This window comes from Thamnophis sirtalis, unplaced genomic scaffold (assembly GCF_051295495.1).
Source record: "Thamnophis sirtalis isolate CommonGarterSnake01/CBP01778 unplaced genomic scaffold, rThaSir2_p1.2 scaffold_13, whole genome shotgun sequence".
Classification (NCBI taxonomy): Eukaryota; Metazoa; Chordata; class Lepidosauria; order Squamata; family Natricidae; genus Thamnophis; species Thamnophis sirtalis.
This window is the reverse complement of record NW_028261393.1, coordinates 42,662,702-42,687,541: the sequence shown is the minus strand read 5'-3', so window position 1 is coordinate 42,687,541 and position 24,840 is coordinate 42,662,702. Positions and strand designations below refer to the sequence as shown.

General features: G+C 43.4%; 1 protein-coding gene across 5 annotated transcripts in view; it reads right to left on the bottom strand.

Annotated features, from left to right (window-relative positions):
- TENM1 (teneurin transmembrane protein 1) overlaps positions 1-24,840 on the bottom strand; it is a 647,679-nt gene that overhangs the window by 47,299 nt on the left and 575,540 nt on the right. For all 5 annotated transcript variants that reach the window (XM_087727833.1, XM_087727832.1, XM_087727835.1 and 2 more), the window contains exons 21-22: positions 17,964-18,196; positions 5,076-5,230 (exon numbers count right to left, since the gene is read on the bottom strand). In XM_087727833.1, coding sequence (XP_087583959.1) covers positions 5,076-5,230; positions 17,964-18,196 — 388 coding nt within the window. The remainder of the gene's footprint in view (positions 1-5,075; positions 5,231-17,963; positions 18,197-24,840) is intronic.

Here is a 24,840-nt window from a genome sequence, read left to right as displayed (position 1 = left end):
GGAAGCTGATAACTGGCATACGGCCCTGGCTCCCCCTCTGCCTCCAACACAGAGCTCTCATCAGAGCCTTCCCCAGACTCCACCACTGGCCCATGTTCCTCCCCAACCTCCTCACTGTCTGAATCTTCTGCCAGCTCTGCTGGCGGGCCACAACACCTTACAAAAACCAAGTACCCTCAAACAAATATCACTGAAGAAAATGCTCAAGGGGACATAAATCCAATCAGGTGATGTGGTAGACATGTAGGAGAGAGGAAAAAAACTTGGGGCACAAATTTTAATAAATTCGTGCTACATAACTCCATGTATAAACTCTAAACTAGAGTTCTGAACACAAAAAAATGCCTTTTTAATTAAAGAAAAAGTTCCAAGGACAGATTCCCATTACGTTGTGTGAACAAGGTTTTAAAGTGTTTTGCCAGACCACTTGAATTTCAAGGGCTGCCGATATCTGAAAACGCCCAACAGGATTTTTAAAAAGCCATATTAATAGTTGAGGATTTTTTGGCCGTTTTGGAATTCAAGTCTCTGGCAGAATAGCTGGTGGTCAGAGATGATGGGATGTAGAGCTCATCATGTGAAGGTCGCCAGTTCTCCCTCCCTGACTCAAAACCTGTTAGAAAAAAGTAGCTTTGAGTACAATTGAGAAAAGAACAACACTGTACTAGCGGTTGAAAAAAATAATAATGTGAATCACATGTTATATCTTCATAGGCTCAAGGTGACCTTTCTTTCAGCTAAAAAGAAGAACCAATAAAGGAGAATAATTGTACCTCAGGGTAGAAATGAGGGTTTTTTGGTGCCCTCTGGCTTGGTTCTTTTCTTGCAAATGTTTATTACCCAAACTAGGTAACAACCGCCTAGAGCACCAGTGGAGATCAGACAGGTCCGAATTGAACCGGGCACTTGTAACAGCATGCACCAAGGAGTATACTCGCGCTTTAAGATCGGCGAAAAGAACACACATTGCCTCCTTGGTAGCGTCCGCCGAGTCTCGCCCAGCCGCCCTGTTTAGGATAACCCGCTCCCTCCTAAATAGGAGGGAGACGGAGGACCCCTTACAGGGTAAGGCTGAGGAGTATGTTCAGTTCTTGGCGGACAAAGTTGCCTGGTTTTGAGCGGACCTGGACTCCACTCTTGCAGAGCCAGCTGAGACACAGGGGAAAGACTTGGCAAATCATCTCTGGGTTGAGTTTCAGGAAGTTGCCTCTGGGGATGTGGACAAGGCTATGCGAGCTGTGAGTACCTCCACTTGTGTACTGGACCCGTGTCCCTCCTGGCTGGTTGCCAACAGCAGTGAGGTGACACGAGGCTGGATCCAAGCGGTTGTTGTGGCATCTCTTCGGGAGGGGCACTTTCCCACCGAGCTTAAGGCAGCGGTGGTGAGACCCCTTCTGAAGAAACCGTCTTTGGATCCATCTGTTCTTAATAACTACCGTCCAGTCTCCAACCTTCCCTATGTGGGGAAGGTTGTTGAGAAAGTGGTGGCCCTCCAGCTTCAGCGTACCTTGGAGGAAGCAAACTATCTTGACCCCTTCCAGTCCGGCTTCCGACCAGGTTACAGCACAGAAACCGCTTTGGTCGCATTGACCGATGATCTCTGGAGAGCTAGGGATAGAGGCTTTGCGTCCATCCTGGTTCTCCTTGACCTCTCAGCGGCTTTCGATACCATCGACCATGGTATCCTTCTGCGACGACTGCGGGAGGTGGGAGTGGGTGGCACTGTTTTGCAGTGGTTCTCCTCCTACCTCTCGGACAGGTCGCAGTCGGTGTTGGTGGGTGGGCAGAGATCGTCCCCGAGGCCCCTAACATATGGGGTGCCACAGGGGTCGGTCTTGTCCCCCCTCCTATTCAACATATACATGAAACCGCTGGGCGAGATCATCCGAAGGCACGGGATAAAGTATCATCAATATGCGGACGATACTCAATTGTATCTGTCCGCCCCGTGCCAACTCAATGAAGCGGTGGATGTGATGAACCAGGGCCTGGAAGCTGTTAAAGACTGGATGAGAGCAAACAAACTGGTGCTCAACCCAGACAAGACCGAGTGGCTGTTGTGTTTTCCTCCCAATAATTTGACCACCGTACCATCAATCAGGCTGGGGGGACAAAATTTATACCCCTCAGACAGGGTCCGCAACTTGGGAGTCCTCCTGGATCCACAGCTGAGTTTTGATCACCATCTATCGGCTGTGACCAGGGGGGCATTTGCCCAGGTTCGCCTGGTGCGCCAGTTGCGGCCCTACCTGAATCGGGAGGCCCTCACAACAGTCACTCGAGCCCTTGTGATCTCTAAGCTGGAATACTGCAACGTGCTCTACATGGGGCTGCCCTTGAAGAGCACCTGGAGACTTCAGCTAGTACAGAACGCGGCCGCGCGAGTGATTGTGGGCGCACCTCGGTTCGCCCACATAACACCTATCCTCCGCGAGCTGCGCTGGCTGCCTGTAGATCTCCGGGTGCAATTCAAGGTCTTACTTACCACCCATAAAGCGCTCCATGGTAGTGGATCTGACTATTTGAGAGACCGCCTTCTGCCAATAACCTCCCTGCGTCCCATCAGATCGCATAGAGCGGGCCTCCTCCATATTCCATCCGCCAGCCAGTGCCGACTGGCGACTACCCGGAGGAGAGCCTTCTCAGTTGCTGCTCCGACGCTATGGAACAATCTCCCCGTGGAGATTCGTACCCTGACCACAGTCCAGGCCTTCCGTACAGCCCTTAAGATCTGGCTAGCCCGTCAGGCCTGGGGATAAACTCTTCTGCCCCTCCCGAATGCTGAGTGAATGTTGTGTTTTAGTATTTTTTAGTTATTTCACATTTTTTTTTTCTATATTTGTCTTCACTCCCCTTCCCTTATTATTGTAAGCCGCCCTGAGTCCCCTCAGGGAAAAGGGCGGCCTATAAATGCTAAATAAAATAAATAAATAAAAAAAAATAAACATCATCAGTGCTAGATAGATATCAATGCCAGATAGACAGATAGATAGAAAAAGCAATAGCACTTAGACTTATATACTACTTTACAGTGCTTTACAGCCTGCTCTAAGCGGTTTAGAGTCAGTGTATTTCCCCCAATAATCTGGCTCCTCTTTTTACAGATCTTGGAAGGATGGAAGGCTGAGTCAACCTTGAATCTGGTGAGACTCGAACTGCCAAATTGCAGGCAGCTGGCAGTCAGAAGAAGTAGGCTGCAGTACTGCATTCTAACCACTGCGCCACCGCAGCTCATTATGGGTTGGATTCAGAGATGGCTTGTCACAGTTCGATTACCCAATTATTTAAACAAGAGCATGGCAAGCAAAGCAGTAGCACTTAGCACTTAGACTTCTATACCGCTTCACAATGCTTTTACAGCCCTCTCTAAGCAGTTTGCAGAGCCAGCCTCTTGCCCCCAACAATCTGGGTCCTCATTTTATACACAGGATGGAAGGCTGAGTCAACCTTGAGCCTGGTGAGATTTGAACTCTAGCTAGATAGCTAGATAGCTAGATAGCTAGATAGCTAGATAGACAGATGACAGACAGACAGACAGAGTGGTCATTGGTGCTCTGTGAGCTTGGTACTTTTCTTGCAAACATTTCATTACCCCAATTAAGTAACATCATCAATGCTAGTAAAGAATGAGATTTACTCATTCTTTGACCAGTTCTGGAGAACCAGTAGCGGATATTTTGAGTAGTTTGGAGAACTGGTAAATACCACCTCTGACTGCCCCTGCCCCCATCTATTCTCTGCCTCCCGAGTCCCAGCCGATCGGGAGGGAATGGGGATTTTGCAGAATCCTGCCATGCCCACCAGGCCACGCCCACCAAGCCATGCCACACCCACAAAACTGGTAATAATTTTTTTTTGAATCCCACCACTGCCTCAGGTGCTTTGGGGTATTTTATACAGACAGAGGCATCTCTGGAATAACTCTTGTGAGTCAGCACTTTTATCATCAAATTATATTGTATAGTAGATTCAAGACATACCCACTATTTCAGAATAAGAATTTAAAACTCACAATAGGATCCCTGCAGGAAAACCATATCTTTTTAAAGTCTGCAATTATACATTCCTGTCTCTCAGGTGGATTTACTGGCTATGGAGTGGCTTTCACGCTCAGGGAATACCTTCAGAATTCTACTAAAGTTTAATTCTCCCATAATCTTATTAAAGTTAATTAGGGTGAATTAGCACTGATGACATTACCTAGTTTGGGTAATGAAATGTCTGCAAGAAAACAAGCAAGCCCAGAGAGCAGCAAGGACCCCTCACGTCAAACCCTGAGCTACAAATATTCTCCTTTATTGCTAACTAGCTGATAACCAAGCATTGTCTGGGTATTTATAGACACTAAGCCATTGAGACGCGCCTTTCTTTCCCCTACTCCCATGCCCATCATCCCTGCCCTCTCCCTTCCCCCTCCCATGTGCTCCTCTTTCCTGCCCTGTCTACGATCCTGGCACTTTACTCCAAATCCATCAGCGCTTCCCCATTGGTCCACTGGTGGGCGACCGTTACAGCTGGCTTTCCAGAGGAAGCTGTGAAAGAACTGATATCACAAACAATTGCCGCTCTAGGATGCCACAATTGCTCTCCTTAACAGGCCAGGCATTCCAGAGTTATGCTGGAACACAGACAAACACTCCAGGGGTGCCTTTCATGCCCCCACCACAGTATTTGTTTCCAGAGGGTAAGCCATCTGTGTACCAAGTTTGATTGAAATTGCTTGAGGCGCTCCTGAGTTATGCTGGAACATAGATAAATACAGCCTAATCAAAAAAATAAATAAGATTAGGATGAAAAATTATCTGCCTTTCAGATTTATTCCAATCAAGATTTTACTGCCCTATTTTGAGTCTTGAGAGATTTTCAGTTGAAGTCACTGTACAATACATAAACCATGTTGCTAAACACGTTTGAAAGTTTTGCCATTTTTGCTTAGGAGACATCAGAAATGATCTCCAAGTCAGCTCCGTGAGCCAATGTGACAGAGGTATTTGTTAACGCCTAATTTTGTCATGCGAAATGGACTCAGTTTCCAGGCTGAACAGTAACAATGAATGGAAACGGTTATTGGTGACCTGAGAAATGTCCATGCTGGCATCACAGCGCAGAGGCTGGGTTGATGTGAGGCCGTTTGAGCCTATCAACGTTGTGATCTGCCCACTCGCGTCAACCTTACGAATCGTGGTGCCGTCCACAAAGTAAATGAAGCCGTGCTTATCAACGGTGATACCTGTTGGGAAAAAGGAAGGAAAATTCAGCAGCAGGACTAGGAGAGAATAGGACTATAAATGCAAGATGGAGGAAGGAGACCATCGAGCAAGGAATAACATTAAAGGAGGACACATGGCTGGAGGATCTGACCTCCCTTATACTACTTGGAGGACCCTGAATAGGTTGAGAGTTGGAATGCCTAAATGAAAAAAAATAATAATATTGCCAAGTGGAGACTCTTAGCGGATAGCCACATGCTGTATGATCGGGGAGAGACACAGCCCATCTTTTGGTATGTTGGCTGCTACCAGAAACATGTACCAATAATGACATTTTTGGCCAATAACAAGGCTAAATGGAGCTCCATTCTGGCAGTTTAATGTTTGATCTAGACAAAGGAGGAAGAGAAGGAGGAGGAGAGGAAGAAATAGTAGTAGTAGTAATAGTAGTAGTAGTAGTAGTAGTAGTAGTAGAAGAAGAAGAAGAAGAAGAAGAAGAAGAAGAAGAAGCAAGAAGAGGAGGAGAAGGAGAAAGAGAAGTAGCAGCAGCAGCAGCAGCAGCAGCAGTAGTAGTAGTAGTAGTAGTAATAGTAGTAGTAATAGTGGTGGTTCTGAAGGCCTTCCTTGTTTTTTACTGGTCTGCTGTGCTTTTAAAAGTATGAACCTGTCATGCTCGGTAAACATTCTTGATTTTTATCAATATATTTTCACCATCATGAAGAATGTATGAAGTAGCCCTGGGGGGAGCAGAGGCCAAAACATAACACAAACCAGACATCAGTCAATTAAACTGCACTTGGACATCAGCTGATTGAGGAAATAAGTCAAGAGGAGCTACTTCTGGTAGAGATGGATGGGGTCTGTCAACGCGAGCTTCTCATTTTTTAAAAAGAGCCTGATTCTCAATCCACCCCATCCAGAGGTTGTATTCAGCAGGTTCTGACCAGTTCTGGAGAACTGGTAGCAGAAATTTTGAGTAGTTCGGAGAACCAGTAAATACCACCTCTGAGTGGCCCTGTCCCCATCTATTCTCTGCCTCCCAAGTCCCAGCTGATCGGGAGGGAATAGGGATTTTGCAGAATCCTTCCCCTGCCACGCCCACCAAGCCATGCCACGCCCACCAAGCCACACCCACAGAACAGGTAGTAAATTTTTTTGAATCCCACCACTGACCTCACCCCATTTCGTTATCACTCTGTTATTTGTAGAAAAACCGAACAGAACAGAACAGAACACAACAACAATGCTGAACAGGATTAGGTGTGAAATGCTTCTAAAATATCCAAACTTTGATTTAAAATGTTTAAACGTTCAGTTTTGTAATAGTCAGAAATCAGCTGATGAGGGTTCCTGGTTAGTTCAACCAATACAAGATGTTTTTGAGAGCCCCCCCCCGCCCCAAAATCTTCTGAGTTTTGGAGGGTAATGGATAAGGTCACCATCCTTCTCAGCAGCTACTGAAAATTTATGGAATTTTCTCTTTCTGACGGTCCATCTCACTGCCACCCCCATAATTGGTTTATTTATAAAACAGTCTTATTTCACAATGCCTTTGGTCCTCATTGAATAGAGGCTTTTTATAGGAATTCTATTGTAATTGTTCTTTTCAATTGTGCTGCTATTGTTTTATTGTTTGCTGCACACCTTCGGTTGGGAGTTAGGCCTGGAAATACTATAAAAATAGATAAGCACATAGCCATTTCCAAGTATTTCTTTTTGATACACTTCTCCAATCACGCAACAATTTTAAGTGCATATAATTTTCCCCAATATCTAACACTATTACACACGTTTGATGCAAAGAACTGTTATCTCCAAATCTGGAGATCAAATAGTGAAGGATAAACTGCATTCTGATTTCCATATTGATTTAACAAATGGTAGATTTGATACACTTTTACAAAAAGCAAGTACTGAATAATATCCATCCCATGCTGACTTCTAAATACACACTGCATTTTAGCTCCAATGAGACTGAAAATTTTGTAATCTTCCCATCCATCTGCCTTAAATATATTTTATTTTTATTTTGTCTCTTGAGACGGTGTCGAAATAGACCAAGAAAGTGATATAAAATATATTGAGAAGAAAATGACAGGTAGAAAGCAGTGTTTTTTTTTAAGCTTGAAAGCATCAGAATGGCTTAGAAACATAGTAATTATCTACTTGAGATCTGAAATTCTGCAATACTGGAATTATACTGATTCTTAAAAGCAGTGCAGATTACAAATGGTTCATATACTAAGGCATGGTTTGTTTAACTATCATTTATATTTTAAGCTACCATTGACTGCGTCTGCACAACAGCCACAAACTTGTTATTTGCCTAGTTTCACACTGGAGTTCAGAGAAAATGTGGGGAAAAAACCAACAAAAGTAAAAAGAGCTTAACTTGATGAACCCAAACATTCGAGTCCCAGATGTGAAGGTGTAGAGAACAAAGATGATGACTTTGACGGAGATATGTAGGGTCTGTTTCCTAGGCAACAAGGACAAAAGCATTTGTATAAAACCCAGAATATCCAGATAATGTTTAGCAGCACCTCAGACACATCCCTTATTCACTGAACTATGAAATGGAGAAAGAGGTTTAGCAAAATGAGATTTGCAAGGTTTCGTTATTATTGATTAGGTGTCATCAAGTCACTGTCAACTCCTAGTGACCAAACAACATGTGTTGTCCATGATGAGCTGTTCCTAACCTTATATTTCAGATCTTCCAAAATTGCACCTATTGTTCCCGAGGCTTCCTAAGAGCCTGAAGCAAACTTCTTGTCCCGGCAAAATACCCTTTTATTAATTTACTGTGAATTCTGCTCATTTACATCCAGCAAAGTCTTTCAAGGGAGGATTTAGAATCACAGACCTTATCTGGTTTGGAGAGCTGACAGGTTGATATCTGCAGAACTTGGCATGGAGTCTTGAGAGTTACGAATCAATGAAGTGAACTAATTGTCTCCTGCAAACTCTACTCCCAATTTCACTCCTCTTTTATTTCCTCTGAGAGGGGCCATTCACTGTCTACCTGTGGCCTTCCTCCCAAGTCGACCCCTGTTCTTTAGCTGTTCCCTTCGTCTGGCAACTCTGTGCATGTGCATACTGGCAACAGGCTCCAGCTGTTCAACTGCCTCACTGATGTCTGACTCCAAAGGCAGCTGATAACTGGCATATGGCTCTGACCCACTCTCTGCCTCCGACACAGAGCCCTGATCAGAGCCTTTGCTAGATTCCAGGACTGGCCCTTGTTCCTCCCCAACCTCCTCACTGTCCGAATCTGCTGCCAGCTCTGCTGGCCACTGGCAGGCCACAACACTTATCATGATTATAACTTCTGGTCACCCTTCTCTTCTCTTCTTTCCCTACCTTTCCCAGAATTAAAACTTCACCTACTACTAAAGATAAATATCTTCTAAAGATATTTACCCATGTAGTAGGCTATATTGCTGTCATCCTTGTCATCTTCTCAGCTTCTTGTCTTACTCTCCTTCTCATCTTTCCTACTACCTTCTTTTATTGGTATCTTATGATTTAGAATAGAATAGAAAATCAGAGATGGAAGGGACCTTGGAGGTCTTCTAGTCCAACCCCCTGCTTAGGCAGGAAATCCTACACCACTACAGACAAAAGGTTATCCAACATCTTCTTAAAAACTTCCAATGTTGGAGCATTCACAGCTTCTGAAGGCAAGTTGTTCCCCTGATTAATTGTTCTAACTGTCAGGAAATTTCTCTAATCACACTTGGCCAATAAAGAATTATATTAATTAATTAATATTAATCAAGTTACTGTCAACTCCTTGTGGCCAAAAGATAGATTTTCCTCCATGATGATCTGTCCCTAATCTCATCTTTCAGATGTTCCAGCACTGAATCCATCATCATTCTAACTGCTGGTTATCTTTCTCTTTTATTTCTTTTTGCCTTTTCTCCACATTAAAAACTTCTTGAAAGAGTGCTAGGTCTTCATTTAAATTCTCTGAATCTGTACTGAAGCAAACCTTAAGAAATGGAGTCTTAGTCTCCCTTTTTTAATCATTAAATTTTTAGTTTCATTTCCAAAGTTAAAATACAAACTTCAAAAGAAAACAAGAACAGAGCAAAACTAAACAAAATAATGAGAAAAATGTGCATAAAAACAAAGAAAAAGAAAAACATACGCATTTATTGTCTCCTAGTTGAATACTGAGAAGTACATTTCAGCAATAATAGTTTCGCAAAACATATTCAGTTTATGAACTTCTACAACTCTATTTACTCAACCAATTTGACTTACCATCTATCTACAAAAACAAAACTTAACAGGTAAAACCCAACAGCCAAGCTAAATTTCGAAGCCCTTTATTAACAATCTATTATTTTATTTAAACACATAAGGTCCACAGGTTGTAGTCTTAGCCATCCTGTGAAGTTGGTCTCATGGTCTGCTCTAGCTAATATGGCTGATGGGGGCCTTGTTTGCAGGTGTTTTCTTCTGGATTTAAGCCTCTAATTCTTCATGTTTCCTTAAACGATATGTAATTGGTGCACACCAGCGGTGCAATGCTACTGGTTCGAGCTGGTTCGCCCTAACCAGTATTAAAAAAATGCTTAAAAAAGTAAAAAAAGTTCCGACAATCAGCTGTGCAACAATCAGCTGTGCCTGATTGTCTGCGAGGTTCCTGCTTGTTGCAGGAGCCATTTTGTGTGAGGTCCAGCTGCTTTTACATTGTGTGTGAGTCAGTTGTGCAGCCACGCTCACCTGGCCATATGACCACCAAGCCACACCCACAGAACTGGTAGGGAAAATTTTTGAATTTCACCACTGGTGCATACCCACGAGGATAACGCAACCCACACTTAGATATGCTTCCTTTACAACAAGTGGGGGAATTCACACAAACAGACAAATTAAAATCACACTTCCTTGCTCTAAAAACTGCAATCCAAACCAAAGTAAAAGACGGGACAATTCAGAGGGTTTGCAAAATAAATCTCCCTGGCCATAGATAGCTACTATATATGCTGAAGGGAAAAAAAAACATCCTGTCTTCTAAAACGTTGGTTTAAACAAAGATTCCAGAAAGCATCATAAATTGAAATATAGATTCATTGAATGTGTGATACCACAAGGGATTTAGAATGATGCCAAAATATAAAAATGATAGACAGAAATAATTCAGGATATGAGACTTAGTAATATACATTAAGAACAAACAAAGAACTCAACAAATTTGGCTGCCACTCAACTTTGTCTTTAGATTTCAGTGTCTGCAATCTCATGTAAAAATGAAGAGAAAGACACTTCTATTGCTAAAAGCATAGAGGAGATGACATGTAGAAGGTATCCGTAACTGCCAGATCAATGTTTTATTAGCAAATAAGGGACAGCATGATGGAGACATGTTTGAATCAATAAGCAGTCAATGGAAATGTATAAAACCTCTGGCATCAGTTTCTTGTTGCATTTTTAAATTTTAGAAAACATATTGAATAATGTCCCAGAGGCTTTTAAAAGCAATAGCAATAGCATTTAGACTTATATACCGCTTCACAGTGTATTACATCCTTCTCTAAGTGTTTTACAGAGTCAGCCTATTGCCCCCAACAATCTGAGTTCTCATTTTACTGACCTTTCTAAGCTTGTTAAATGAAACAAATATGATTAATGTTATTTTATTTGCATTAAAATATATGATACTCAGGTGCCACACTGTTCATGTATTGATATGTTTGTAAAAAACAAAAAAACAAAAAAACTTTTAAAAAGTCAATCTTCATCCTACATACCGTATTTTTAACCCTAACCTTTTTTCCTCAAAAAAGAGGCTGAAAATCTGGGTGCATGTTATACACTGAATACAGCATTTTTTGCCTCCCGAAACCCCGCCCCCTTCACCAAAATGGCCAAGCAGAGCCTTTAGGAGGCTTTCAGAGAGCTCCTGGGGGCTGGGGAGGGCAGAAATGAGCAAAAAATGGGCCGTTCCCCCCCCCCAGCAGCACTCTATAAGCCCCCCAAAGGCTATTCATGCCTTTTATTTGAAAAAAAAAAAAAACCCGGGCCCATTTTTGCGAAAAATAGGCCGTTTTTGGGAGGTTTGCAACCAACCAACCCTTTTCGGAAAGCTCTTTAGTTAGAGTGATTGATGAGAATTAGATTGATCAAGTGCTGTGCCAGCAGAAACAAATCTTAGGTGCTGCAGATTGTCAGTGATTTTCTTCTCCAGCACATGAATAAATACACCTGGAAACATCTACCTACCGGTACCTACCTACCTACCTACCTACCTACCTACCTACCTACCTACCTACCTACCTACTGTATCTCTCTCTCTCTCTCTCCCTCCCTCCCTTCTCTCTCCCTCTCTCTCTATCTACCTATCTACTCTCTGTTTCCCTACCTACTGTATTTCTCTCTCTCAACATCTACCTACCTACCTACTCTCTCTCCCCCTAACTACCTGTTGTATTTCTCTCTCTCTCCCTCTATCTACCTACCTACTTTTTTTTTTTTAAAAGCCTCTTCAAAACCTTGGTGCCTCTTATACTCCAGTACGTCATACTCCAAAAAATATAGTAATCCACATACAGCATAGACGCAGAAGCTGATTTAGGTCAATTCCATTTTCTGCAAAATAGAAAATTCCAAGTACAACTAAAAGACTGTGTAACCCTCAGCAGGCAGAAGAGGCGTTGGAATCCTTGGGCATCTTATATACTGAATACAGCCATTTTTCACAAAACAGAGGCATTTTTGCCTTCCTCCAGCCCCCAGCAGCACTCTGCAGGCTTCAGCAGTGCTGGGGGAAGGCAAAAACGCCTCAATTTTTGCAAAACCTAGCCCATTTTCTGCCTATTTTTCACAAAAAAGGGGGTGTTTTTGCCTTCCACCAGCCCTGCTGAAGCCTGCAGAGTGCTCCTGGGGACTGGGGAGGACAAAAACGCTTCCATTTTTGTGAAAAATGGTCTGTTTTTCGCAAAAAATGGGATGTTACCTACCTCTTTGAAATCTTGGTGCGTCTTATATACCGATGCATCTTATAGTCCAAAAAATAGGGTATGTATGTCTTCTCAATCTCTGTGTTAAAAAGAAACACCCTTTATCTAAGTCCTTTTGTGGTGGGTCACAAGGCAGTGGTCCTAAAAGGAAATCAAGGTTGACCTCATAGTAGCAGAACAGCTGCAAAAACGGGGCCTTCTCTAACACTTTTTCTTAGGCAGAATGTTTTTTAAAAAGGAGACAGCATGCCATGAAATAAAGCTCAGCACCGAGAGATGTCGAACAAATTTCCCTGACTTAGGTATGCAGTGCAATCCATAAAGTATTTAATATAAGAACGTTGCCCGAAGCGATGTGCACTCTCAGTCAACAGAAGTGCTATTGTTTTATGAAGTGCAGCCTAAAGCATCAGGCAGGGCTGCTTTTCTTCCCCTGTTTTATCCCCAAGTGCTAATAGACAATTTATGCCGATACAATTTTTTCCCTTTTTCCTTTTTGCTAGTGACATTCTAATCAATATCGTCTCTTCCCTAACAGGGGAGCTAAATCTGGCATGGTGGCATTAATAGCAATAGCACTTAGAATTATATACTGCTTTACAGTGTTTTACAGCCCTCTCTAAGATGTTTACAGAGCCAGCATAGTGCCCCCCAATAGTCCGGCTCCTCATTTTACCCTGGGATGGAAGGCTGAGTCAGCCTTGAGCCGGTCAGGACCAAACTTCTGGCAGTGGGCAGAGTTAATCTGCAATGCTACATACTAATCACTGCCCCACCACAGCTCAGTAGGAAGAAAAGGGGAAGGGAGTAAGGAAGGAACGAATGGAAATAGAACTCAGACTTATACACCGCTTCACAGGACTTTACACCTCTCTCTAAGCGGTTTACAGAGTCAGCATATTGCCCCCAACAATTTGGGTCCTCATTTTACCGACCTGGGAAGGATGGAAGGCTGAATCACCCAGCCTTGAGCCAGTCAGGATAGAACTGCTGGCAATCGGAGGAATTAGCCTGCAATAATACATTCTAACCACTGTGCACTGTGGAAGGAAGGGGGGAAGGAAGGAAGGAAGGAAGGAAGGAAGGAAGGAAGGAAGGAAGGAAGGAAGGAAGGAAGGAAGGAAGGAGAAAATAAGAGAATAATAGAATCGGAAAGGATCTAGGAGGTCTTCTAGTCCAACCCCCTGCTCAAGCAGGAGTCCCTATATGGCAGATAAATGATTCTCCAATCTCTTCACATGATATTATTTTAACATTCCTCTGCAAATTGAATTGCATCCCTCTTCTCATTCCTCTTTGAGGATCTCCTAACGCTTAGCACTAGCGCTTCATAATGCTTTACAGCCCTCTCCAAGTGGTTTACAGTGTCAGTATATTGCTCCCAACTATCTGGGTCCTCATTGCGGGGTCCCCAACCTCAGAAGGATGGAAGGCTGAGTCAACCTTGAGCCAGTCAGAATCGAACTCCTGGCATTTGGCAGAATTAGCCTACAATATAGCATTCTAACCACTACAGCTCTTATATAGCAACAGCAATAGCACTTAGACTTATATACCACTTTACAGTGCTTTACAGCCCTCTCTAAGCGGTTTACAGAGTCAGTATATGGCCCCAACCAATCTGGGTCCTCATTTTACCCACCTTGAAAGGATGGAAGGCTGAGTTAACCTTGAGCCTGGTGGGATTTGAACTGCCAAATTGCAGGCAGCCAGCAGGCAGCAAGAATAGCCTGCAATACTGTACTCTAACCGCTGTGCCACCAAGGCTCTTTGTACAATCACTAAATGAACTATTGTAAGTTGAGGACTACCTGTTCTGACCCCCTCCTCTGTTCAGTAACGAATGCCGAGACAAGCTTAACTGGAATGTACTTTAATAGCAAGACACCAAAACCTCGGTGGCTGAAAGCCAAGCAGAACAAACAGATAAGGACCTGGGCAGCAACTCAGATAAACCCTGGCAGCAATCCAGCCTGCCAAACTAAGTACAAAAGTTCTCCAACTTGTAATCACAGTGTTGACTTCTGCAAAGAGGGGTGTGTGGACAAGTAACCTTTTTATAGTCTGGAGAGGAGCCTAATGACCACCAGCTGAGTGCAATTACCTCCTGTAATTGCGTAATTATTCCTGCCGCCTACTAGCTCTTCGATGGCGTGCATCCAGGAATAACTCACTACTGGCAACCGGCTCACTCTCCCTTGTCTCCTCCCCACTGGTCCAAGGCTCAAGTGCCTCCTGGTGGCCAACCAGCCTCTCTGCGTCCTGCTCGGAGTCGGAACCCTGTCCAGGGTCCTCCACATCCTCCAGAGCCGACTCATAGGGCCCCTCGCTGTCGGAGTCTGGTGGCAGCTCCAACGGCTCCTGCTGGGCCACAACAACTACCTATGTATCTTCTGCAGACCTCCCTGTGGAGCAAGAAAAGCTAAGTTCCACGCAAGTATTAACCCTCTCAACTCTTGATACATGCAAATAAAAATCAATAAGCAAAACAACACTTACTTTCGGATTAGCTGTCAAATTTATATCCTCCCCCTCTTTTTTTTGCCTGCTTCATATCGCTGGAAAAAAGCTCTGAAGACTTTGTCCAGCTTTTGATAAATAATTTATTTGTAAATCTGCTACCAATATTTGCCCCATGATTTTTTGAAGTCTTTGTGAGTTAACTGAGAAATGTATGCATTCCAAAAATCTTCACCTAAAACACTTTGTAATTCCTGCACAGATCTGATAAAAAGAAAAGCTGTGTTTGGAGATATTGCACACTTTCTCATTACATATTTTTCAAAAGGAAGAGTGAGTCCAATTGGTTAATTTTACGGTGGCAAAAAAAAAGGAAATTGCTTGCCATCTAATTCCAAACTTTTAAATTTATCTTTGGTCCTTTTCATTAAAACTGCTCTGAAGAAACCGCTAAGGCAATTTTATGCAATTAGTTATATTTATACACTTCCATAATACACACTTTAAAATGACATGCAACTAATTTAGAGTTTAAAAAGTTTATCAGTTCTAATTTCTTTTAAAATTGCTTTCAGGATGGATCGAGCCACAACAAAATTTTCAACGCTCCATTTCTGACATAAACATCCCTTTGCATGTAGGTGAATGACACAGAGTGTGAAAATTACACCTTTCAACATCTATTTTATGAAAATAGGCATGTTTGCCAGAGAGTCAGGTCCACAAACAAGTTGCAAGGATAGTAGTTGGCTTCTTTTGCTAACAAGTTGGGTAAGCCTTAACTTCCACAAGTATCTCTTAGAAAATGTATTTCACAGCATCTGCAGGTAGTGGACTTAGCTTTATAGTGAGGATTTGTTTGTTTCTTTTTGGAGACTCTCTGAAGCTCAAAGGTGCACCAATTACAAAAAAAAACCCATGAAACAACATGTTGCTTAAAATGTAAATCCATTTTTTAGTTCAGTTACGCTGTGCTAAAATCCGCTTTGGAGTTCAACAGTTGTTTTCTTCCCCTCCTGTTTTCTACTTTATCTTCAAAGAGTTTGCTAACACTTTTGCAATTTATCTTGGGAGTGTTTCTGAATGTGGCTTTCTCTTGGGATTTCACTAATCTGGGGGAAACGGGGGGGGGGGGGAGGTGTTGTAATGAGAGACAAACTTTCATATGTGCCCCTCACATGCTTTATAAATAAATAAGTGCACAACATTGCAGAGTGGAATGGAATTGGAATGTGTTACAGTCAAGGACCTAACAGGAAAGACTACATAATAAAACATTGGGTATCCAACTAAATAAGAGCAAAAGCCATGCATTCCAAAGATGACAAGTGGATGGATGAATGGAAGGAAGGTGAGAGGGAGGGGGAGGAAGGAAGGTGGGGGTGAGAGGGAGGGAAATAAGGAAGGGGGGCGAGTGAGAAGAAGGAAGATGAGTGAGAGCAAGAGCGGGAAGGAAGGTGGATGAGGGAGAGGGAGGGGGAGAAAGGAAGGTGCGGGTGAGAGGGAGGGAAATAAGGAAGGTGAGTGAGAGGGAGGGAGAGAAGGAAGGTGGATGAGGGAGAGGGAGGGGGAGAAAGGAAGGTGGGTGTGAGAGGGTGGGAAATAAGGAAGGTGAGTGAGAGGGAGGGAGAGAAGGAAGGTGGATGAGGGAAAGGGAGAAATGAAGGTGGGGGTGAGAGGGAGGTAAATAAGGAAGGTGAGTGAGAGGGAGGGAGAGAAGGAAAGTGGATGAGGGAGAGGGAGGGGGAGAAAGGAAGGTGGGGTGAGAGGGAGGGAAATAAGGGTGAGTTAGAGGGAGGGAGAGAAGGAAGGTGGATGAGGGAGAGGGAGGGGGAGAAAGGAAGGTGGGGGTGAGAGGGAGGGAAATAAGGAAGGTGAGTGAGAGGGAGAGAGAGAAGGAAGGTGGATGAGGGAGAGGGAGAAAGGAAGGTAGGGGTGAGAGGGAGGGAAATAAGGAAGGTGAGTACGAGGGAGGGAGAGAAGGAAGGTGGATGAGGGAGAGGGAGGGCGAGAAAGGAAGGTGGGGGTGAGAGGGAGGGAAGGAAGGAAGAAAGGTGGGTGAGTGAGAGGAAGGGAGGGAAGAAAGAAGGATGAGGGAGAGGGAGGGGGAGAAAGAAAGGTGGGGTGAGAGGGAGGGAAGGAATGTGGGTGGGTGAGAGGAAGGATAGAAGGTGGGTGAGAAGGAGGGAAGGAAGGAAGGAAGGAAGGAAGGAAGGTGGGTGAGAGGGAAGGAAGGAAGATGGGTGAGAGAGAAGAGAGGAAGGGAGAGAAGGAAGGAAGGCAGGCAGGCAGGCGGGCAGGAAGGCAGGCAGGCAGGCAGGCAGGCAGGAAGGAAGGAAGGAAGGAAGGAAGGAAGGAAGGAAGGAAGGAGAAAGCATATTAAAAGAGAGAAAAGTGTCTCCACCCACCCCTGGCTCTGGTCCCACCCACTGCTTTTTGTCATCTCCAACATGGCCCCGATGAGATAATCCATGAAGAAATGAATCCTTGACCCAAAGGAGTATCTGCTCCTAATACTATAACTGTCTGAAGAGAACTAAAGCAGGATAAATTCACGTTAAGTTGAGGCCATAAAACTCCTAAAACATTTCTTGCAGTGTCTCTGTGGACAATCTCAGTCATCCTGGACACAGTCGTCCAAAAGTGTTTTTTCAAGAGACAACCGGACTTTCTTGTTATTCTTTGGGATTTCTTGTAGATTTCTTGTACCATATTTTTTGGAGTATAAGATGCACATTTTCCCCCTAAAAGAGGGTGAAAATTTGGGTGCGTCTTATACACTGAATGAAACAGCTGATGATCGGGAGGGGCACTTAAACTGAAAGTGAAACTTGCTGTTTGCTCCATGAGGCAAATTGCTGGGAGGCAGAGGCAGATTTTTTTTCTTGTGCTAATCAGGCTGTTTGCTGCAAGGAGGTAAACCAATAACTATAAATGCCTACAGAATGATTAGACTTATTTTTTAAAGACTACTTTTATTATTCTAGACAACAAAACAAAACAGCTTTTTAAAATAAATGTTTGATCTGAAGAGGCCCAGTGCTATTGCAGCTTCTTTTAAATAGCAGAGAATAACTATACTTCCAGAAAGCCACATCAATTTTAACAGCATCTGTGCAAGTACAGTCTAAAATGTAACACCACAAACTGTGTCTATTGTCTGTACTGTTTGCTGTTTGTTGCAAGGAGGCAAATTGCTGGGAGGCAGAGGCAGATTTTTTCCCCTTGTTTTCCACCCCAAAAACTAGGTGCGTCTTATACTTCGGAGCGTCTTATACTTTGAAAAAATACGGCACTTAAATATATATATATATCCTACCTCGTGGGCTGTGAAGAGCTGCTTCGGATGCCCGTCCTCCATCACCACAGTGACTTTGGTCAAACGGAAGACACTGTTCCCCAGTACCTGCCACAACCTCATAGTTTTTGGCCAAATCCTTGGTTTCACTGAGGGATTTCACCTTGTAGACCTTTCTGGTGTTTGTATCTGACAAATAAAGGGATTCTGAGGCCGGATCCATAGCGAGATAATACTTGTGTGCTGGACTCGTGCTAAAAAACAGAAAAGGAGAAAGACAGGATGAAAGTAACTGACGATGAAGGAATCTTCATCTGTTCTAACCCCACTCGAATTGTATGACTGTTGTGTTCTTAAATGATGTAGTGTCTCCATGTTGTAAATTGTTTGTCCTCCCCCCCCCCTTTTGAACTGTGAGCCGCCCTGAGTCCCCCCAGGGAAAAGGGCGGCATACAAATAAAGTGAAAATGAAAAAATGAAATGAAAATTCTCCTGTGGCCTCAAATTTGCTACGTTATTCTGATTTCTTTAAATAAAAAGGTCGTATATAAAGTGATATGGAGGTGGTACCTAACACCGCATAAATTAAATCAAATAGATGCTAAATATACACTAATATTTGTTGGAGGTGTGAGAAAGAGGTTGTAACATATATACATATGTGGTGGGGTTGGGATTGACATAGTGTTTAGGGAAATTAGAGCACTTTTGAATGTAAATTTAGATACATTGCATGGATTGCATTACTGTTGCTGGTGGAAAAACGAGATATAAATGAAACAAAAAAGGAATTGATTGTAAATTCGACAATGGCAGCTAGATTAGTGATGGCTAAATATTGGGGATGAAATTGGGATATTCAAAGAAATGAATGGTATAGTGAAATCTGGAGTATGGCAACAACTGATAAATTAACAACAGAAATTAAATTTTAAAAAGGAATGATTAAAGTAAACAATTATAATGAAATATGAGGCGATTTTATAAAAAATGTTGGTGGAAGGCAAAGGGAATAAATCTACTCAGGAATATAGGTATTTTTGGAGGGGATAAGGGCACAGTTGGAATATATTGTATATTCTTTAGTTGTTATAGAAGAAGAAATATAATAAAAATATAAAAATAAAATATAATAAAATGATAAAATATAATAAATAATAAAATATAATAAATGATAAAATATAATAAATAATAAAATATAATAAATAATAAAATATAATAAATAATAAAATATAATAAATAATAAAAATAATAAAAATAATAAAAAGAAATAATAAACATGGTCTCCAGGGAGGTGCACTATAATATTTGTATTTTTTTTCTTTTTTTGTATATTATGTTTATGTTTTGTATATTATGTTTGTCTTACTTGTATTCAAAATTATTTATATATATATATATGGTCATTTTATGCAAGTGGTATAATTCGAGATAAAATGCATAACACATATAAAAGCAATTATCATGTATATTCAAAACATTCCCAATGCACAAGGAAAAACCAGTGTAACAATGACTAAACGCCGAAGGCGCACGGTACACTGTTACCTTCCCACCAAAAGTGGCCCCTATTTTTCTACTAGCATTTTTATGTGCTTTCGAACTGCTAGGTTGGCAGTTTGTTTCTTTCCACTTTACAGGGCTAATCCTATAAGGAAGGCAGGAAGGAAACATTCTGGTGTTGTTTCTAGCCTCATCTTTATTGTCCTGTTTACAGAAACTGCCTCTCTGGTTAATGCTTATTACATTGCAACAGCTAAGGTGAAACGCCTATTGATCTGAGTGACGTTGAGTTGGCCACACCCACCCAGTCACATGACCACCGAGCCACGCCTTCCCAGCTGGTCATTAGGGCAGAGAACCAGTTGTTTAATTATTTGAATCTCACCACTGCTTGTGTCCACTTGACATCTAATTTCTTCAGGATGGTACGCACCACATTTTTACCACTTAAAAAAAACGATCAAGACCTGCTTATTCCCACAAGCCTTTGGAGCAGGATCTGATGGGGAAGCTCTGAACAAACGGATTTTGGATGGTTGCTTCTTGGTGTGACAGGATTACCACTGCGTTTTTTTTGTGTGTGTGCATGTAAAGTTCTGATCTTTCTACTGTAACTGGAATGTAAGCTGCTTAGAGCAATTGACAACTGAAGCAACTTTTAAGTCTGGATACAATAAGGAAGCAAATAAATAAGATTATGCTCTCTCTCTCCCATCATAGAAAGCTAGAGAGTTGACAAGTTGTAAGATAAACTTAAGAAGAAAATGTCAAAGCACCTTTCCATGGAACAAAAAGCTCCAAACAAACCAAGGTTAAGACTACTGTTGTAGCCTTCCGGGGGCCAGTGGAGTGGGCAGCAGATTCGGACAGTGAGGAGGTTGGGGAGGAACATGGGCCAGTCCTGGGGTCTGCGAAAGGCTCTGATGAGGGCTCTGTGTCGGAGGCAGAGAGGGGGGCAGAACCGTATGCCAGTTACCAGCTGCCTTCGGAGGCAGACATCAGTGAGGCAGACAAACAGCTGGAGCCTGTTCCCAGTGTGCGCATGCGCAGAGTTGCCAGACGAAGGGAACAGCTAAAGAACAGGGGACGACTTGGGAGTAAGGCCACAGGTGGATGATGAATGGCCCTCCCAGAGGAAATAAAAAAAGGAGTGAAAGGGGAGTGCAGTTTGCAGGAGACACACCAAGATTTTGAAGAGGTAAATTTTTTTAAAAAGTTTTTGTCCTCCCCGGCCCCCTAAACCCTCTGAAAACTGAGGCATGCAGAGAGTTTGGGAGGCCTGCAAAGTGCTTCTGGGGGCCGGGGAGGGCAAAATCACAATGTGTGGGGGCTTGATCATCCTAAAGGGTAAGGCTTTTATCGATCTCAAATCGGCTTTTCTCTACCCCTCCCCAGAGCAGGGCAGACTAAACATAGCTCTCTGCGCTTTATTTCCCCCCCCCCTTCCCTCTGACCAGCGACCACGCAGAGCTGCTGGCCCAAGGAGCAGCAGTCGGCTCTCTTCTTCTCTCCAGTGAGGAGAGAAAGACATGTGGGGGCTGCTGAACCACCACCGCTGCTGCGCTCGACTGGGAACGGCCCATTGGGCGAGGAGGGGGTGGGGATTAATGGTTCCTCGTGGTGGTCCCTGAGCCGCAAAAGGAAAACCCAAAGAAGGTGACCTGGCAAGGCTGCCTCCTTAAACAACCGGGCTTGTTCACAGCCCTCTTCACAACCCCGCTTCCTTAGTCTCAGTGCAAAAGCAGGTGCCAGGCTCCCAGCTATCAGATCTCTTTGCTGCATGACAGATCCGGGCAGATTGGAGGTGGGGGTGGAGGAAGAGAAGAGGAACAGATTGGGAAGTTAAAAACCTGGAATGGAGTATCCTGAGATCGCTTCGCTACCACTCCAAAACGCTGTTACTGTGATCTCTGCTGCCTGGAACTGCCCGAGAAAGGGTAGGTGAATTGGGCTTTGCAGAGATCGTTGTAACAACATTTTTGGGTGGCAGCGCAGTGATCCAAAGCCAAAGCCTTTGAATCAAGCTTGATTGTACCCCGTTCCAGGTTTTTAACTTCCCGATAATAGCGTCCAGAGAAATCTAGTGTCTCTGACGCACCTCTCATTTTCAGCAGGAGGAGGAGGGTGGCATATGAAAAAGCCTCTGAGTAACTGGTAAAGAAAGCTGTGCTTTTCAGGTGGTGGTTTTCGGCAGGTTCCAAGCATGGCTTTCTTCTCCAGTTACTCAGAGGCTTTTGTATATGCCCTCCTCCTCCTCCTCCTCCTCCTCCTCCTCCTGGGAATGAGAGGTGCCTCAGAGATGCTAGATTTCCCTGGAGGCTAAATGGGGAAGTTAAAAACCTGGAATGGGGTACAATCAAGCTAGATTCAAAGCCTTCTTTGAACTCTTGAGCTAAGCCTGAGTTGAGTCTCCTGAGCTGCGGGAAGCAGCTGCCAGCAATGCCCTCAGAATGATGACATTGCGAGCGGAGAAGGCTCAACCCCCTCAGGAGCCACCAAGCCCTTGCTGCCCTTCTGACACTCATGAGGATCATGGAGGAAAGCATTTTCAGGTGGCGGATCCCCTCCCCGATTCCAAAAACGGTGCATGCAGAAGGCGTTGCCACCTGAAAGCTCTTTCCTCCATGATCCTCAAGTTGCAAGTGGCGGATCTGGCCAGGGGAAAAGAGAAGGCACGTCTGTGGTGGGGGGAGGCTCAGCGGGTGTCAGAGGGGCGGCAAGCATTTGGCGGGTCCTGAGGGGGCCTTCAAAAGGCTTTCAATGCAATTTCCTAGGCCGCTTCGGAAATCAGGCTCCATGTGGAAGTGAGGATCCCCGCTATCTGGAACCACCCAAAAATCTGATGCGCGGACTAAGTGGGTGGGGCTACATTCGGAGTATAAATCGCACCCAGATTTTCACCCTCTTTTTGGAGGTAAAAAGGTGTGTCTTGTACTCCGAAAGATACGGTAGTTCACTTCATTGGTTTGTGACTCTCAGAGACTCCTTGCTAAGTTCTGCAGATGTTGGCCTGGCAGCTCTCCAAGCCAGGTAAGGTCTGTGACTATAAATCCTCCCTCGAAAGACTTTGCTGGATGTGAATGAGCAGAATTCACAGCAAATTAATAAAAGGGTTTTTTGTCAGGACAAGGATTTTCTTCAGGCTCTCGATAAGCCCAGGTCAGAACAATTCCATGTTTAGCATGTGTTCATACAGTGATGCAGCCTTAAACACCTTGCAGTTAAAAATGTTGTGAGAATCTACTTCATGCAGTCCTTGAAAAGCACGTTCATATTTCATCCACGTGGGATCTTCGTGTTAATAAAAGACTAACAAATAAAGTTAGATGGCCTTTCCGCAGTAGACTGATTCCTTTAGGGATTAAAAAAAAAGAAAAAAGAAGGGAAGGTCTACCAAGAATCAGTTATGTTATGTGTTGTTTTTATTTGAAGTCTTCAGTTCTATTACAGCTATTTTTGTCAGTGTGTAACTTGAGATGGTTGCCAAGGGAATTCTAATAGAGGGTCAGATAGCCGACTTGAACTTCCTTAATGAAGAGAGATGAGATAAATCTTGGGAGGTAATCACTTGCTAATTAGAGGCTGATATTCGAAGGTGCCCATTATCTTCCACTGACATCATAGCATCTTCAAGTAGCTGGTTACAAGGAACTTTACTCTGGGACAGCCTGTCAGGCCTGCACCCATCTTTTCTGATGGATCTCAGGACTGCCACACTTTCTATTATTCTACTGTGCATTTTCTACTGTGGGAAAATGGGAGGGGGGATTTTCTTTCCAGAAAACCAATGTCATCCTTTGTCTCTGCACCTGGCCAGAACTGGAAGGGAGGATCCAGCATGGCAGTGGGAAATTGGACCATGTGATGGACTTGTGGGTGTGGGGGCAAGATCTTGAACTTTCAACTGGGTGGGGAAAACTGGGAAGCTTTCAGATTCGGGTTTCCCCAGATGTGCCAACATGGCTCTCTTAATAAATTGGAACTTTGAGTAATTCGCAATTTCGCAATTTAATGAGTTTATATGCCGCCCAATCCGGGGGACTCCAGGCGGCTTACAAATACGAAATGAGATAAAATAACACACAGGGGAAGAATACAAACAATACAAACAATTTAAAAAACACAACATACATTTGGTTTAACTGGGGGTTGAACCTGATTTGAAAATCAGCAACCCCAGGCCTGTCGGAACAGCCAGGTTTTGGTGGCTTTTTGGAAGGCCACGAGGGTGGGAAGGGTCTGGATCTCTGCTGGTAGCTCATTCCACAGAGCCGGAACAGCTACACAAACTTTGCCTTGGACTCTGATTTACTTTTGGATGCTATTTGGAACTCTGACATTAACCCGAATCTGACACAGGAACTGACTGCATGATTGGACTGAGTAGTAAGGGGTGTGGAATGAAGGAACAGGAAAACACAATGTTCCAAAGCTGCTTTTCAACAGGCAATTGGACTTCCTTTGTTTTGTGTTTGAAGACATTTCACTTCTCATCTAAAAAGCTTCCACGGCTCTGAAGAAGCTTCTTGGATGAGAAGCCAAGAGAAGTGAAACATCTTCAAGGAAAAAAAAGAACAGTTGCCATTTGAAGAGCACTTTTGGGGCAATCATGACCTGGATGACTCAGAATCTTCATAGGCAGGGAAACACAATCATAATTAGGGGCAGGAAGTTGTACTGAAAGCAAGACAACGGAATAATTGTCAGAATAATTGTCAAAATAATTGCCAAAAAGGCAGTCAAGAGTTGTCAAACTTATACCATGTAGTTTTCTCTCTGGTAATGCTGTGCTGCTAACTAGGGCATGCAAAACCTTTGCCAGACCTATCCTTGAATACAGCTCATCTGCCTGGAACCCACACTGCATTTCAAACATCAAAACCTTAGAGAGGGTCCAGAGGTATTTTACAAGAAGAGTACTCAACTCCTCTGCTCGTAATAAAATTCTGTATACCTCCAGGCTTGAAATTTTAGGCCTGGATAACCATGAACTATGCCATCTACATTCCGACCTGAGCTTAGTGCACAAGATCATCTGCCATAATGTCCTACCAGTTAATGACTGTTTTCACTTCAACTGCAATAACACAAGGGCTATCAATAGATACAAATTAAATGTAATCCATTCTAATCTTGATTGCAGGAAAAACGATTTCAGCAATAGAGTAATATATGTGTGGAACACTCTCCCCGATCCTGTTGTTAATTCCTCTAACTCCCATACCTTTTACCTTAAGCTGTCTACCGTGGACCTTACGTGTTTCTTAAGAGGTCCCTAAGGGGATGCGCATAAGGGCATCAGTGTGCCTACCGTCCCTGTCCTACTGTCCCATTGATATGTACTTTTCTTATGTGCTTATGCCTATGTTTTGCTTATTTATATCCATTTATTTGT